The following is a 17,795-nucleotide window of genomic DNA, read 5'->3' as shown; positions in this document are numbered from 1 at the left end:
AATAACTCCAGTGGAGAGGCAGAGAGAACATAGACCAGAGTATAAAGGAGCCCATCACTGACCATGCACCAACAAGCTCATACGGGACCCCCCCCCCTCCCCCCTCTCTGGGGATTGTTTAGTATTACAAATACTATTTAAAGCAGAACGCACCACAAGAAAAAATAGACATCGAAAATGGACAAAACAGTTGTACAGAAGGCCTTTTTGAAAGCATGGGATTTTGGATTGAGGACAATTAAAACAGGGGCTGCAGTATAATTAGAGATTATTGAAGGGAGAGTCTAACTAAATATAGTATTGTTGCATTGTGACAAATATAGGATCCAGTGTTTTGGGAGTTTAGGGAGTATAGATAGATAAACTTGATTTCCGACTCAGGGTCCAGAAAGACAAATACATAAAATGACAGACACAAACAATAAAAGTACAGCTGTACCAATGTCTCCTCAGCTGGACTGGTAGCGAGTTATTGAGTCGACATGTGAATTTATACATAAGATTTCTTAACACAGTTTGGAAAGTATTGACTCGTGCAGCCACAAACATTTTACTAGCACTACTCCATCTCGGTCTCTTTAACAGTATTCTCATTGCATCATTATAAGCTGTACTTGAAGTCTCTGTAAGCTTTTTTTTTTGTAGTTTGACCACAAGTGTGCAGTAGAGTGGTGTACAACATGCTCTGAACAGACACATCTTGACTCCATCTGTACACAGACCCAACTTGTGTGAGAGACTGTTTGTTGTGCATACATCCTACGACATTGCCTAGAAATGTCTTTATCATCGGTATCATCATGTGTTCTGTTATAAAATGACCAAGATATTTTACGTCATCATAGACACCAAGATTTTTGTCAGACAATTTGAAGTTTAGACATTTGTCCTCTTTGGTTCGACAGATCAAGATAGCACTCTTACTGCCGTTGTATTTGATGTCATGTTCCACACCATACAAAGTACATATAGTGTATATATATATATATATATATATATATATATATATATATATATATATATATATATAGTGAGGAGCTGCTGAAGACCAGCGCTACATGGACTAAAAATCACCAGATCATCTGCATACATGATGTGGTTAACCAGAGTATCACCCATCATGCACCCAGTATTACAGGCTTTCAATGCTTGGACAGATCATCAATATATAGATTAAACAGAACTTTTCGGACACCATTGCTAACCCCAAATGGGGCTGAAACACTTTTACCCCATTTAACTTGCATAGTCTGGATACCAGTAAGCCAGAATTCTCACAATGTATGTGGGGACACGTCTTTGGCTCAGTTTGAAAAACAACTTTTTATGATTAACACGATCAAAAGCTTTGGAGGCATCAATAAAACACATCAAAACTGATGAGTTTTGACCTGTATTTGTTGACAGTTTCCTTTTAAGGCATATAAACACAAGTCAGTGCCATGTTTGGCTTTAAAGCCCAACTGGTTATCTGTGGAGGTGATAAACTCATATATTCTGTCCAGCAGGATCCGTTCTAGGACCTTTGACAGTACGCTGGCCAAAGCAATGGGCCTGTAATGATCTAGGCTCCATACTTTACCAGCTCTGTCTTTAATGACTGGCAAGAGAACAGACAGCATTGAGTCTGGTAACAAGCCGTGAATCATGAAGCCAGTAAAACAAATAGCGAGGAGAGGAGCAAACCTCGGACTAGCATCTTTAAGGTGTTCAGCAGTAATGTGGTCTAAACCACAAGCTTTGCCTTCGGACAGTTTATTTATAGCTTGGTGCACCTCATAGGATGTAATTGCCAATGACGCATTACTCTCAAAATTGTTGCAAATGAAGCGAATGGCATACTTATATCTAGCATTAGTGAGCTTCTTGTACTCAAGCGCTGGCTCTTGTCTGGGTCTACCAGCTATAGCCCATGATGTGAAAGCTTCACAGGCTTCAGCACGACACTCAGCATCATACTGCTTCCAGCCAGGTTTGATGTTATGGGTCTTATTGTTATGCTTGTAGTAGGGCTTACTGTCTTTATACAGAGCTCTTACTATATCATTGTACATGGAGCAGAGTATTTAGATTTAGATTATCCTTTGTTTTCCTCTCATGCCTCCACGGCCAACAAAGAATGAACAATCTGAGAAAGTCTTGAAGAAATGAAATAAATGGAGGCTGTCAAAGCATCTCGTTCAGTATATTCCAAGTCTCTTTTATCCGGGTCTAGGCTCACTACTTCCCAAACACATCTTCACCAAAAACTCACTATTAAAAGTTTGTATGTAGTTTTGCTGTTGGTAAATGCCGTCAATTCATCAAGACTTTTGATTCTCCGTTCGCCGTGGAGGGATCAGAAAACAACTTTCTTCAAGAATTGAAGGTAACCCGTGGTGAGTAACTGACTTACAAATGGTCACTTTGGGGGTCAAGTATTCCTTTAAGTTGCTGATGCAGAGTATACTACTTTAAGTTTGCCAAATGAATGTAATGTAATAACCATGATAACTAAACCCACACACAAAGCCAAGTCCATAATCTGTCAAATACAAAGAAAGACTAAAAACAAAATGCGAGTCATGCCTCTAAAAGCTTACGCAGTCAAACACTGATATGCGATGCACGTAATGAGAGTCTCTCTGAACTCCCAGATGTCTGCAGAGGAGCTGAGTGATGGACAGCAGTGCATCAGCTGTTCAGAATGCTCCTCCTGTCCCAAACCCAAAGACGTTAACTTAAACGATCCATTATCAGAATGGTTGACCATCGGGCTAATCTTCATCAGTCCACTAGTCATGTCAGCTCTAAAAAGAATGTCTTCTGCTCATAATAGAGAAGCCAGAAGTTCCTTTTCCTTTTACACTGGAGACATCCACTCTATACATGACAAGTCTGCATGTGAGAGAGGCTCACAGAAGTCACACATGTATTGTGACATTTGCACTGATATCAATTCAGGCGTCCTTGGTTTTTGGGATTTGGGGATGATTTCTGTTTGGCTTCTATGTCGAATCTCTTTTGCTTCGTTGTGTTTTCTTTTCCTACTTACATTTTGTGGTGATGAAAATAAAGTGTTTTCACTTTAACATGTTATGTTTTTTTTCTCCCTTTGTCTGATTATCCACAAATAAAATAAATCAATCACACTCAAAGTTTGTAAGCTGCACTGGGACAGAGAGCCCTTCAGGGACCAGGGACACCGTCGAGGCTCCGGGCTGTGCTCTTTAACACAACGTACTCTTCATGGATGAAATGCCTCCTCACAACACTGCAGGCGGTTACGTCGTGTGTAAAACCATTTGGAACCACAACATAAAGTTTGGGCTGCTCCGCGAAGTGAAAAAGCACCCAAACACCGTCCCAAGTAAGTTCCCCCAAACCAGAGAGCTGGCAGCGTGTAGCTCCGCGCAGGTCGCCCCGAGGACGGTGCGGGGCGACCCGCCGCGCTCCAGCAGCTCACCGTGTTATTAAAGCGGCTGGAACATATCACCGGAGCCGGTCGGGACGCTTCCTACCTTGCAGGTTCTGCACTCGGATGTCGCTGATCTGCCCGATGAATTCCTCACGCTCGAACCAGTCCTCCCACTCGTGTCCAGCCATCTGGAGCCGCGGATAGTTGCTGCGTGGATCCTGGGCAGGAGCACTAAAGAGAGGAGGAGAAGCTGCTGCTGCTGCAGCGGGCTGTCTATTGTCCGGCCGTCTGACCGAGAGCCATGCGAGCCCGGGGAGCTGACAGAGGCTGAGGGTCTCACTGGCTCACTCACTGGCTGGACATCGCTGGTGTTCACTGCAGGTTTTCTCTCCGTCACATCGCAACGGTGGCGGCGCGATGGAGCTCCGTGAGGAAAGCCCGAGGGGAGGAGCGAAGAACGGGGCAGGAAAGAGCTGCAGCACCTGGTTGGTATTTCCGAGGTGGGATGGCGCTGATCCAGTGCCCGCCCGCCCCCATCTCTCTCTCTCCCTCCCTCCCTCTCCCTCTCTCTCTCCCTCTCCCCTTTTGAAAGGGGCATTCATGGAAACATCCATTTTCAAAGCCAAAGCAAAAAACATGTGCGTACAATAAGTAAAGATCTACTAACACAGAAGTGTGTGAACAGAGATGAGTAGCACTGCAACATTGTAACAAGATATATCAATAAAATAGGTAAAGTTTAAGTACAAAATGCAAACAGAATTTTTTTGATTAGGCTCTTAAAGGGCTGGTGTGTAGCAAACATGGGGATTTATTAGCAGTTGGAATATAATATTCATAACTATGTTTTTGTTAGTGTAAAATCACCTGAAAACTAAGAGTCATTGTGTTTTCATTAGCTACAAATTAGCCCCTCATATCTACATATCTCACTGCACACTTGTAATTGTCCTTGGCATAAAAGTGTAAAACCACCGGGCACAAAATGTAAGCTGTCAGTCTTTCCATGTCAAAACAAAATGAAAGGTTAGGAGGAAGTCCTAATACTTTGTGTTACAAGACAAAACATATTCTCTCTGAAGCACCTGCAAGCTGGATTACATGAAAACAAGTCATTATCTTCTGCGGAGCTCTGGCTCAGTATATATTCTGATTTCAGTTGTGCATAAAACAGCAGCAAATAACGTTTCCCTTTCCTGTGCTGCAGTCATTAATTCCAGGATGAAGCTGCGTCTGGTCTCTGTCACCTCACGGGAAATGAGGCTCATAATAGTGAAGCATGTTTATGCACTTCAGACGGACATGTTTGAGTTTTCAGTGGAGCGACAAGGACTGACAGGTGTGGGAGACAGAAAAAGTCCTCATTGGCATATTTTTTGGTGATATGAAACCAGGTTAGGTTTCCTCCATATTAACAGCGCAGGCCACGGCTGAACAGTTGTTCATTATATTAATATGTGTGAGGTATACAGCATCCCTTCATCAAGATTACATTGCTTAAAGGTCGACTCCGTCTGCATTCTTTCCCGGGTTTTTCAAATGGAAACCGTTAGCAAAGAACGATGACGTGGGCTACCAAAGTGAGCTAATCTATAAGGTTATAAATAATGTGAACGCTAGCACTAGCTGACTTAATGTTAGCTGCGCTAAGTTTGGAATAACAAAAAGGTTTTGTCTGGACTTTTTGAAGTGGGGTTGTATGTGTACTCTTGTGTTCTTTGAGTTGAAATGACTGTTTTTGTCAATGGATCCTTCGTACACAACCCTCAGCAAATCGCTTTTTTACAAACACCGAATGAGACTTCCGTAACGCCACTTCCGTATGACTGAATTATTTGAACCCAAACGACATTCTTTTCCTAAATATAAACTAAGTAGTTTTGTTGACTAAACCTAACTAAGTTGTTTCCTGTGAAGACAGAAGTTTATTTTGAAAAGACGGTATGCATGTAAACGAGCGGAAATTCACACGTGTTGCTGGCTTTTGTAGGAAAATGTGCGAGAAATGAGGACTAACCTTTTCATAAGATATCGTATGACCCGTTGTAGGAGGATAGGTTGATACTAGTGTTCGGCGGTATGACCAAAAAGTTGTATCACGGTATTTTTTAAGATTCTGGCGGTTTCACGGTATTTTTTTTTTCCTTTACTGTGTTGTTATATAGGTTTATAGTGGCTTACTCTACTGTCAGGAGTACATAGAATATAAAAACATGTTAATGTCATCATGTATAAAGGCTTTGCTTACTATAGGGTGTGCTCGTTTGTTCGTATTTTCGCCCCGGTCAGACCTTGAATCCAGTGTTTTAATCGTTGCTCTGAGTCTTCCTCGACTGTCTGTAGTGGGACCATGTCCTTGCAGAGCTGGATCGTTATTGTGTTGGTAATGTCGCTCCACCGCTTGCTTTTCTTGTCATATGCAGCGCCTCAAGCAAATGCCTCTTCAAGCGATGTGTGACCCTTTGGCTTCCGGTTGACGGATGACGGCCGTAATCACACTCTTGGTATTCCAACACACGTTTTCTGCTGAGGTGATGGAGTAATTGCTCGTGTTACCACCAGCGGCAACAACAGCAGACCCAGCTCCTCTCTTGGGCACAGACTCTATCGGTGCATCTCCGGTCTGTCTTTGTTCATCCTGCATCGCTCTTTTCTGTTCTTTAATGTAACGTTACTGTAGCGACGGAGCCTCTCCCAGCTGTTAACAGACTGTTGTGCTACCGCCGGGCTAGCTAGCGAGCTGTACCCAGCATGCCATTCGGCGGTGTCATTTTATAAATGTACAATTATTAGTGTTACAAATTGTTTATGTGTCACAAACTGTTGTGTCGTGGTGTTTTGCCCTGTTAAAGAGCGTTAGTTGTGGGTTATTAATTGTTGTTATAAAGTTATAACCATGACTAGCGGTCCCTCTCAATACACTTAAGACAAGTAGCTCCGACCACAGCGCCCTCCGCGGTGAACAATATATTTAGCTGCCTGTTGAAGAGTGACAGCAGTTGTTTCGGCGATGCACCGGTATGACGGTGTGTGAAGCGAAATTAAAACCGGTATACCGCGCAGCACTAGTTGACACCAAACTAAGCTAAGCTAACCACGTCCTGACTCCAGCTCTGTATTCAACACACGAGACCAATATCCACCTTCTGATCGCACTCTCAGAGAGGAAGCAGATAAGCATATTTCACAAAATATAAATTACTAAAACTATTTCTGGGAAGGTTCACGAAAAAGGCTCTGGAATGTAAAGCAGAGTCCAGCTACATTTAAAACAGACAATGTGTATTGTTCACCACGAAGATAAGATGATAAAAGGAGACCGCGAGGAACCCTATGCCCGATATCTAATCATTTCTTTCACAAAAACTTTTCAAGGACCAGCCTCCACTCTCACCCACACGGAGAAACCCACACAAGCTAATACACAAACGGGGATTTCTATAAATAAATACAGATGAGAGAGAAGCAGATTTTATAAGCTCATTTGCATGCTGACCCACATTAACTGCAGTGTGATAGGAGGTTATTTCCCCCTCTCGGAAGCGGAGTCAGTGCACCCCTGCCCACACATAACACAGCAGAGGCAGATGTTACGTAACTATTTCAGAGAGCAAAGTGATCATCTTCCCACTGAGAAAAAAAACCCACAAATCACTGCAGTGAATCAACCTTACAGTGGATCCTAATCTTCGGTGAGCTGAATTCAGAGGCCCGCCAGCAGATATCATCTGGAGTAATCAGTTTAAAGGCCATCTGGCACATTTCACTGCACCCGGCCGTTCAACAAATAATCAAATCACACTGCGGTACTTCCACCGGAACAATGCATTTCTTACGATTTAATGTATTACAACAAGCACTCAACATAACTCATCAGGTCACCGTGTAAAATGGCTCTGCATGCTGCTCCGCCGCTGCCGCCTCTCTGATGAAAACAACTGGGACACATTTAGTGAGTGTGTTCTCATTGTTTTGATTGGCAAAAAGCTGTTCTTTCCAGATTATAAAACTTCACTAAAAACTCTGTGATGCTTGCAAATATCCCCACTGTGGGACTAATAAAGGATAATGTTATTCAGTGTGGCTCTGACACAACAAGGCTGTAAAGCACAGAACACTGACTATAATCCTGAGGGGCTTATTTCTTATTCTCCATCTTCCCCCTCGATTTGATTTTCGCCGCGCTTCTCCTCCCACTGCGTTGCCAACACATGCGTTAAAATACATCAAAACGTGCAGCCTGATCGGGTGTGTCACCTCAAATAAAGTGCCCTCATGGTCACATTTTAAACAACACAAACATACAAATGATGTCAACGCTTTTGGCAGTCTTTCCTCTCTGTTAATTATATTTTGGTGATTTGATTCATGTTCTTTTGCCTTGGAAGCAGGGCTTTGACAGGTAGTTTAGTTTAGTTCTTCATGTGGGAAAAGGCTGACTCACATACATATGTAGAGCTGAATAATGCAGTCAAGAAGGTAGCACATTTCCTCATGTTTGGGTACTTTTCCTCTGCGAGTAAGTTCCGTAACTGTCCATGAGCCCTGGACTTCAGCTGTATGTCATGCTTGCAGTGTCAGAATCTCATCCTCCACTCCAGACAAGTTCAGGTGAAACAGCGGTGCAATTTTTTGATGCGAGTGAATCAACCTCAATATCTTCCTGAAATGTGCAGCACATGCATGTAGCGACTGGCTCGAGTAAAGCAAAGTCTCTAAAGCGTTTGTCAAACTCTGACAGACACTTGTCAATCTGCTCTGTGTAGCGCACACTGTCAAGTTGCGCACACGCCTTCCGTTGTGTCTCCAGTTCCCCAAATCATGGCACTGCAGCTTTGAGGACTGATGTTGCATTTTTCATTTGAAAGCATTAACTGAGCTGATCATATTGACCACGGTTTTGTCTTTTCCTTGCAGCTCTAAATTAAGCTCATTCAACATGTTGGTCAGATCGGTTAAAAATGCCAAGTCTAGCAGCCACTGATCGTCATTTAGTTGGATGTATTCTGCATGTTTAACAACAGAAACTCCTTTATCTCCGGACAGAGCTCTCGAAATCTCTGCAGGAATTTCCCCCTACTAAGCCATCTCACATCAGTATGTAGCAAGAACTCAAGAGTGGTCACAGTCGGCCTTCTCCAGATGTGCACGGAACAGTCGTCTTTGAAGAGCTCTCGCTCGAATAGAGCAGGCCATCTTCCACATCCATTATCTCTTTCATGTTTAGCGCATAATGCTTGTTGGTGTATTATGCAGTGGTAATTAAGGAAGTCGGGGAAAGCATCGTCCTCCCTGCACTTGGCAATAAATCCATTCGAGCGGCCAACCATTGCGGGCGCACCGACCGTGGTGATTGACATCACTTTGCACACTGGGAGCTGGGTTTTGTCAATAAAGTTTTCTAAAGACTGAAAAATGTCCTCTCCCCGAGTGTGTTCTTTCATGGACAGTATTGTTAACAGCTCTTCGTTTGCAGTCATATCTGTAAACACCATCCGAATAGAACTGCACCACTGGGCTGTATCACTTCCGTCCGTAGACTCGTCCAATTGCAGTGAGAAACACTCGCCGTCCGCGATGTCCTTCCAAAGCTGCTGTGTCAAATCATCGGCCACACTTCACACGTGTACGTGTAACTGTACTTCTTGATAGCTGGAGAGCTTTGATTGACGATAATATTTCCGGTTTGTTTTTAAAGTCCCGAAACAACAAGTCAGCTGCTTCAACGAATGCCTCTTTTATCATCTCTCCATCTTGGAAGGACTTCTTGTGCTTAACGATGGAGTGACTCACCCGGAACGATGCTTCGGTGGCAGCCTTCGATTTTGAAGTCAGCTGTGAGAAAAATGACTGCTGTCCGGACAACTGTGGTTTTAGTTCCTTCACCTTTCTCAGCTCGCTTTTCGGCGGGAAGTCAGTGTCGTAGTTTTTATGAACAGTCAGAAAATGCCGCTCCACATTTCCCTTCTTTGGAATAGCGATGGCAGATCAGACAAACGCACTTCGAAAATGACATTGTGAAAAAAAAGTCCTCCCATTCCGCATGGAAGTGGTAGGTTTTTGGTTTCTTACTTGGTCCAGCTACCCCCCACTCATTGTTATACCCTTTCTTCAGTAGAAATAAATTGGAAGGCTAACTAATTAGCTCGCCAGAGTTTTGCAGTAGCCTGTGCGGTTGACTGCGCATGTGTGGTTAGAAAAGACGTGATCTCAGACTGGCTGCCCTGTACGTCAATCAAGTGGCCAATGCCATAGGGAGGATGGATGATGATAGTTTAACAGACTGTCTTATGTGTATCGTTTTGTATTAGAGATGATATGTCCCTTCAGGGTTGCCGTAGAGGAAAAGAATCTCTCGCCTCTGGTCGAAGGGGGGGAACAAAAATAAAGAGAGAAGCCGTGGAGTGAACGAGATGTCTGGTCTCCCGACTCCGCTTATTACCCTCTTATAAGTGTGCCCCCAATACACGAACCCAGGACGCTCGGTCACAATAGGCTAACATCTCGTTTTTTTTTAATGGCATGCGATCTCGAGCCTCGCTGCACTAAGCCTCAGCCTACAGTTCAGCGAGGTCCAGTTAGAGAGAATTTCCTCATGCAAAAGTCCATAACATCACAATAATGTCTAACTTGCGCTATGATTTAGTCCCATATATATTGAATTAGCCAACAGTTGTACTAACGTCTGTATGTAGTCAACAACTGACTGTCAAATCAAATAAAGGTTCAATTGAATAATATCTCAACAATATTCGTTGTCAGATTTCAAATTGAACTGGATAAATTATAAATAATATATAATCTAATAATAAATCAATGTTCTTCTCTCGGTTGAAGTACAATAAGGGCTTAAAGAAAAAATGACATAACAGAAAGCTTTTGAAAAATGTACATTTTAAAATAAAGTACTTAATTTTAGAAAAATGTATTTCACTGAATTGCCATGCAGCTTTAAATTTAGTTCATTCAGGGTGAAAAAACCTGTGATATAATATTGTTCTCATCTTCTAAAAAGAGAGAAATTTGTGTACAGGCACTTTATCTGTGGTTATTAAACCACTTGTTTCAGCTCTATTCCTCTCTGTTAAGATCATTGCTGGGAAGTGAATTGTGTTAGGATTGTGATCATATTGGGCTCTTAGATTGATTATTATCTGTGACTTAATTTCGGATTTGAATGGGTACGTTTGCTGAAAAAAGTTACGCTTTGACTCCTAGTGGCTTTTAACATTTCTGCAGAAAATGCGTTGGAATGCTGAAAGCTGAAGTTAATCGCAAAGAAATTTTTAAAATACAAAAATGTAAAAAAAGCTTTAAATTGTGAAAGCCTAAATGCATTGAACTGCACTGCTGAAAAACCTAGAAGTTGAAATGTATAACTGGCAGAGTTGGAAGCTAAACTGTATTATCTAAAGAAGCTAAAAAATGAATTACAATGCAGGAAAAGCTTGAAGCTAAACGATTCGATGAGTAGTCAAAGTAGTAATAGTAGTCAAAGTAGTAATAGTAGTCAAAGTAGTAGTGGTAGTGGTGTAGTAGTAATAGTAGTAATAGTAAAACTATTATTATTAGTAGTAATAGCAGTAGTAGTGGTTGTAGTGGTAGTTAAAATAGTAGTAGTAGTAGTAATTGGAGTAGTAGTAATAGTAGTATTGGTAGTAGCAGTAATATCAGTTGTAGTAGCAGTGGTAATAGTAGTAGTAGTAGTAGTAGTAGTTGTAATAGCAGTAGTAGTAGTAGTAATCATAGTATTGGTAGTAATAGTAATAGCAGTAGTAGTAATAGTAATAGTAGTAATGGTGGTAGCAGTAATAGCAGTATTTGTAGTAAGAGTAGTAGCAATAATATAGCAGTAGTAGTAGTAGTTTTACTAGTAATAGCAGTAGTAGTAATAGTAGTAGTTGTAGTATTTGTTGTTGTGATAGTAGTAGTAATAGCAGTAGTCGTAGTATTATTAGTAGAAGTATTAGTAGCATTAGAAGAAGTATTAGTACTAGTAGTAGCGGTAGAGGTAGTTATAGGAGTAGTAGTAGCAACAGCAGATGTTGTAGTAGGAGTAACCATTTAGAATTCACACAGCAGAAGAAAGAGGTAGAGCGTCCGAGCGACTTGGCGTGGCATTAGGCTCAGAACGAGGAGGCATGCAGGTTGGCCCTAGAAGAAGTGAAATTAAAGGCTCAGGGCCAGAGAAGAAAGAATCCAGCTGAATAACTTCAATGACTCCCTGGCAGCTGAGAAACGTGAGCGGCTGCAGCCACTGACGAGGAAGAACCGTGAATGTGCTGTGAAGAATGCAGAACAGACTGCTGTGAGGGAGAGACATCTCCAGCAGGATGTCCAGCATGTCCCCCAGGTGGCAGGTGTCCCTCCTCCCCAATACGTCAGAGATAACATGACGCAGCAGCAGGACTGCAACAGAATTACTGCGACCACCACAAACTTTCCTACGTTTTGACCTACAATGGTGTATGAAGAGTGAAAATGTTGGGAATGCCAGCAAGTTTGGAAAAATTACAGAATACTTTTCAAGCTCCTCTCCACTCTAACGGTAATCAGCCCACCCACTCTAACTCTAATTCCGTGCAATACACACCAATTACAAACTCAGAAAAGGACTGAAAAAATCATAAAAGTTAAATTGTTAAATATATTAGAAAGCTGAATCAAAAAGTAATAGTTGACTTGATGACTTGATGAACAAATCATGTGAAAATTGTGTCTGTAGTGTAAAAAATGTGGCTTCAGTGGCGATCTAGAAATGCTGTACGGTTGTCTGTGCAAGATGTTCTTGGAGTATTAACATTGGTCTCTATGGAGCAGAAAGTTAGACTTCCTCTCACTTTGAAGCTGCTGTGGCCAAATGTTTAAATCTGTTGGATTCCACAGTCATTTGTCCAGACCAGGACAAGATTAGCTAAACTTTCATCAAAAAAATGATGCATGAAGAAAATTGTGGAAATGGTGGCAAAATATAAATATTTTTTTCACAAGATTCTGATGCTCCTCTTCACTCTGGCAATGACATCACGCACTCTGAGCTGCACAATACACAACCATTATAAAGTCAGAAAAGGACTGAAAAAATCATGAAAGTTACAATGTGACAGTTCAAAAAGTGTAAAAGATATCAAAAAGAATCATCAGAAGAATGCTGAATCAGCATTCCAACAATTAGCTAAGTACAGCTGAAGCTGGTGGTCAAAAACCATTGGAACAAGTGAGACTGTACTAGTCCATCTAGTAAATGTCAAGATATGAATGAATCCACTGGGTACTTTGAATATTTGTAACATTTTCATGGCAATAGTTGAATAAAGAAATTTCACTTGTAATCACTGTTTTGATGGTTTGCCCCTCCAAGTAGCTCCCATGAACTTCACTCCATTTCAGTTTTAATTTGTTGTCTTTCTGTCTTTGTTGCTGGAGCATGTATCACAGAGCCACACCTGAAAAGGAAGAGTAGTCATTGGATTAAGTGCAGTTACCTTGAGACAATCATCGCCCACGACATCTTGATGTTTCCCTGATGAGCCATATGATCTGCCAGAGAATTCTCCAGTGTTTCCGCTGCTGCTCGTTACATTCCTCCGGATGCAAACTCAAAACGAACTGGAGGGTGAGGTGGGGTCAACTGAGAGAAAGGGAGGTTGCCAAGTTCTTGGTGGACCTTTTCTTTAGTGAGCACAAGTATAATTTATAGAAACTGACTTGAGTCACGATTCTGAATCAACGTATCACATTCTTCTAGTGCGAGTGGATGTTTTAAAAATGTTTCAACTTTGTCGGGAACATCATGTCATTTATTGCAGAACGTTTGGCTGGGACAGAGAGTTGGCAGTGATGACATAAACAGGAAGTGAGTTATAACCCCAAAAATATCCATCCATCCATCCATCGTTCTATCTATGCAGCAAGAGACCATGTTAGTCCTTCTTACACTAATAGAGAAACAGGTTAAGTGAGTCACTGCCTGGAGGGCCCTCAGCCAATCGGGAGCTAGATAACACATGGCAGGGTAGGCTATATTTAACTGTATCTAGGTCCAGGCATACTGTAGGTACATGTGGAGGAGATGACATGTGTGGTGTAAAACAGGTGAAATCACAGAGAATTATCATCAGCTATATGGAGCTTTTTTTAGCTTATTTAAGCTCATTGTTTTGCAACTTGTTCTCACACAGCCGCTCTCCACCACCTGTCCAGCATCAACACACATAAGCCTTTGGCAGAAAATCAATAGAATGGTAAGTAAGTCAAAAATAACTTGTTTCCCCACTGAAAGAAAGAAATCAAGTTTCCATCCAAATTTGAACTGAATTTCAAGAATACCTGCAAATGAAAATGAGAATGAATGCATTTCCATCCACTCCTGCCAGGTCACTATGAGGAGCATTTTGATCATCATTCATTAAACCATTACAGAAGAAGAGGAGGTTATTAATATAGTGCCAGTCAAAGCTACAATTACAGAATAACCATATGGAAAACATGACGTTTATTTTTCTTTCATGTATTAAAGGTGCAATGTTTAACAACTGGCCACCAGCTCCAAACAAATAGGGATCACCATTCCACCTCTAGGTCCATACAATGTCATCAGTTATAAATGACTAACAGCAGTTATCGGTCATAGTCTTCAGGGGTGTTTACTGTGACACTAATCGGAGGCTGTACGTGGGTCATGGTGCGTTTTGATAGTTTGTTTATTGGCTTGGGTCCGAGGTGACAGAGACGAGGGTCTCGCAGCTCATGTGGCGCATCGTTAAAGATGTCGACATCCCCCTCATTCAGAAACACCCCATGTGGACACCTCCAAGTGTCAGTTGTTTATGAACTGCATAGCGTGTGGGTTGATGTCTCGTAGACAACAGAATAAATGATTCACAACACACATTCAAATCATAACAAACCACACAGGAACAAGTTCATCCACTTCCTGACCCACTTCTGCTTAACACACACACACACACACACACACACACACACACACAAATTCCTCCCCTTCCTGTCACGACCATGGTGTCCATCTCCCTGTCCATCTGTTGTGTCACTGCCTGAACGCACAAACACACACACACACACACACCATCAGTTGCAGCCGTTACCATGCACTCTCACCACATGCGGCTAGGAAGGAACACTTGACGAGCAGCTGACCACAGTGAGCTGATACTGTGTCTGTCTGAAGCTGGACTCGATGAAGCTGTGTGGAGCGTGAAGACGGCAGCGTGGGTAGGCCTGATGAAGGTCACATACAATTCATACAGGACATTAGCAAGGCGCTATGGTTTAGCTGCCTAGAGGACAATCTCACCTCTCTGATCTTTCCTACGTCCTTTGTTTAGGTACCACCAAGCTGTTCTGTGCTCACCTGCCAAAATTGGTCTTTAAAGGGACAGTGTGTACGATTTAGTGGCATCTTAGTGGTTTGTGGCAGATTCCATCCAACGTAACACTCCTCAGCTCAGCCCTTCCCTTTCCAAGTGTGTCGGAGAGCTACGGTGGCCTTCAGGTAGAGAGTTATCTTTAGGATTTTAGTACAACAAGGAGCTACTCTAATCAAGATTCTGTTCTCATTCATGACGAAATAATTGCTTTTTAAAACAAATATAGAATTTTTAAAACAAATACATTCAGAACAGAATTAATAGTTACTTGTAATTTAGATCTAACTAGATGTTGTTTCTAGAGCAGCAACAGTTATGTGTACAACAGCAAAGTCACTATAAAGTCATTAATATCTCACTAGAAACAAATCTAAAATGTTAATGAATAATGGGGCCGTTTATTAATATTGGGTTTCGGAACGCATCCCTACCTTCAAATAACGTAAAGCGTGTATGGCTCTCACTAGGACCATTGTTTTGTCCGTTCTGGGTTGCTGTAGAAGCATGATGGCGGCGCAACATGGCGGACTCTGTGGAAGACGATCCGCTCCCTAGGCAGATATAAATGGCTTTTTCTAAGCTCAGGAAAACATAACGATTCTTAGTTTCAGGTCATTATACACCGATTAAAACATAGTTATGAATATTATGTTCAATATCTGCCAATAAATCCTTCTAAATGTGACACACTGTTGGAAAGGTTTTGAAGTCGGTGCGTAGAAGTGATCGACACAACATGAGGTTGTATTTATTTTAAACGTGAGACAATTATTTGACATAATTACGGACGTGGTGCGAAAAGGTCCTTTAAAACACTAAAGATGCTACAAATCTCCTCTGACACCGGGAGACAAGCAATCACACCGGTGGAGTCCTTCATTAAACAAGAGGCACACCAGGAAAGTGAGTTGTTACCGTGACTATTGTCTACAGTATGACTTTAGCAATATACACACAGTAAATCCCATTCATTATGTTCATGGCACATGATATGGGGCACGTGTTATGCTATGCTAATGTTAGCATGACTGGATAGGGCAAACTAGAAGCAGTACCTACACAAAGCTAACGTAACTCGTCAATGTGCACTCACCAGCTCGCTGAAGCCACGTGTGAAATATCACGTTTTTAGGGAGTCCTGCAGCAGCAAGGACACAATCCCTCACTGGCTTCCCATCAATAAGGACAGTGGTACCAACATGGGAATCTAACTACAGACCTCTGTGGTGATGGACAATAATTTAGTGTTCTGAAAAGTAAAGGTTAGGGAGTTAGTGGTCTCCAAATTATGCTGGTAGAGCATGCTGGGATGTGTGACGTTCTGATTGAAGGGGCCTGTCTGACAATGTGAATATTAACAGATGATGCGTCATAAATGATAGACGTGCATGTGCATCTAAAAAAAGATGCTGCTCTATAATTCAAGAGAGATTACTTAAGGCTGAATGATAAATCACATGCAGCAGCTGATACAGGATGTTCAGTTCATGCTGTTGGTAAGGTGTGTGTTTTACACAAATATGTGACAGCCGGACTCTGTGACCCACAAATCCTAAAGATTTCTCTCAGTGAGATTAAAAGTAGAGTTTATATCCCGGGATGTTCTAAATGCTGCAAGAGAGAGGGATGTAAAGCCCATAATGAGGTAGCATTAGCTTCGAGCTGTGTGCAGACCAAACAGAGTGCAGCAACAGACCAAACAGAGTGCAGAAAGTGAAAGACACAGCTGTTTTAGTGAAGACACAGCATCATCCACCATGAAAGGAACAATTCAACGCTCAGTTCTGTACTCAAGCTGGAGTCAGGACGTGGTTAGCCTAGCTTAGCATAAAGACTGGAAGCAGGGGGAAACTATTTCTTGTTATAAAACGAGTATCCGAAATCAAGCAATCTTATTGGTCCATAGCGGTGAGGTGATGGCATCTTGGATTATGGATCTCGCCATGTTGAACAGAAGTGACCATATTTGGAATGCGGAGGAGTGACGTAGTGACGCCGTATACAACTCTGGTAGTGTCAGCGACCTGTCAATCACCGTGTAGCCCCGCCCTAAAGCATCCCCTGCTTTATGGTCTGTTTGACTCTAAATGGACCATCATTTACTAAATGAACATCATACTGTATTGAAAAAGACTTGAAACTAGAGATTGAGACCATAACCTCATGTTTACAATGTTTACTGAGGTAATAAATCAAGAGAGAAGTAGAGTCATTTTCTCATAGACTTCTATACAACCAGAGGAGTCGCCCCCTGGTGGTCACTAGAGAGAATGCAGGGTTTAAGACAGAACCTGGTGGCAACTTTGAATAACAGGTGGGTGCCCTCTGGGGTCGCTCGCCACTAGCTTTCGTCTCTGCTGGGCCACCACAGCTCCACCAACGATCCACCTCTTTGACCATTTGTTGGATTAGCCAGGAGACGGGCTTTGTCCTCACTGCTGGGATGGCAACTTCCTCATCCGCCCACTTTGAGCTTCACAACAGCTCATCAGGAACCTACCGGGGACGTCATTGCGACCAGGTCCATATTCCACACGGTCTTTTACGCATTTGTCAGTTGCTGAAACGTAATCCTCTTATGAGCTGATTTACTTGGTTCGTTCGTCTCCCAGCACAAAACACATCATGACAAAGTACAGAATACAGAGATGCAGAATTTAAAGACAGATTGTAGCAGCTGATCACAGAACAGTTTGGAATCGTTGAAGGTCCCCAAACAAAGGATAAGACAGCGCTCTTGGTCGCTAAACCATAGCTTCTTGCTAATGTAATAAATACACTACCCAGTTTGAGACTAGCGCTATCCGTTGCACCTAAATAATGAATTCAGTTTCATCCTGTATTACAAACTTTTGCAACGAGTAAAATAATAAAAACACATCAGGTTTCTGCTACGCTGCAGCTTGAGGAGGAATCTTCTCTGGGAGGGTTTTATTTGCTCCGTGTATTTGGCAGAGCGAGCGCTCCAGATTGCGGCACAGCTCGGCGGGCCTGGCTGGGAGGCCGAGGTG

General features: G+C 42.3%; 1 protein-coding gene across 1 annotated transcript in view; it reads right to left on the bottom strand.

Annotated features, from left to right (window-relative positions):
* The window catches only part of clmna (calmin a), a gene marked incomplete at both ends in the record, with an annotated part of 39,516 nt that extends 35,931 nt beyond the window's left edge, over positions 1-3,585 (bottom strand). The window contains one exon of the mRNA XM_079174722.1: positions 3,501-3,585. Within this exon, the coding sequence (XP_079030848.1) occupies positions 3,501-3,585 (85 nt within the window). The remainder of the gene's footprint in view (positions 1-3,500) is intronic.
* Positions 3,586-17,795: the final 14,210 nt, after the last annotated feature.

This window comes from Pholis gunnellus, assembly GCF_910591455.1.
Source record: "Pholis gunnellus genome assembly, chromosome: 15".
Taxonomy (NCBI): domain Eukaryota; kingdom Metazoa; phylum Chordata; class Actinopteri; order Perciformes; family Pholidae; genus Pholis; species Pholis gunnellus.
This window is presented reverse-complemented; position numbering and strand designations above follow the sequence as displayed.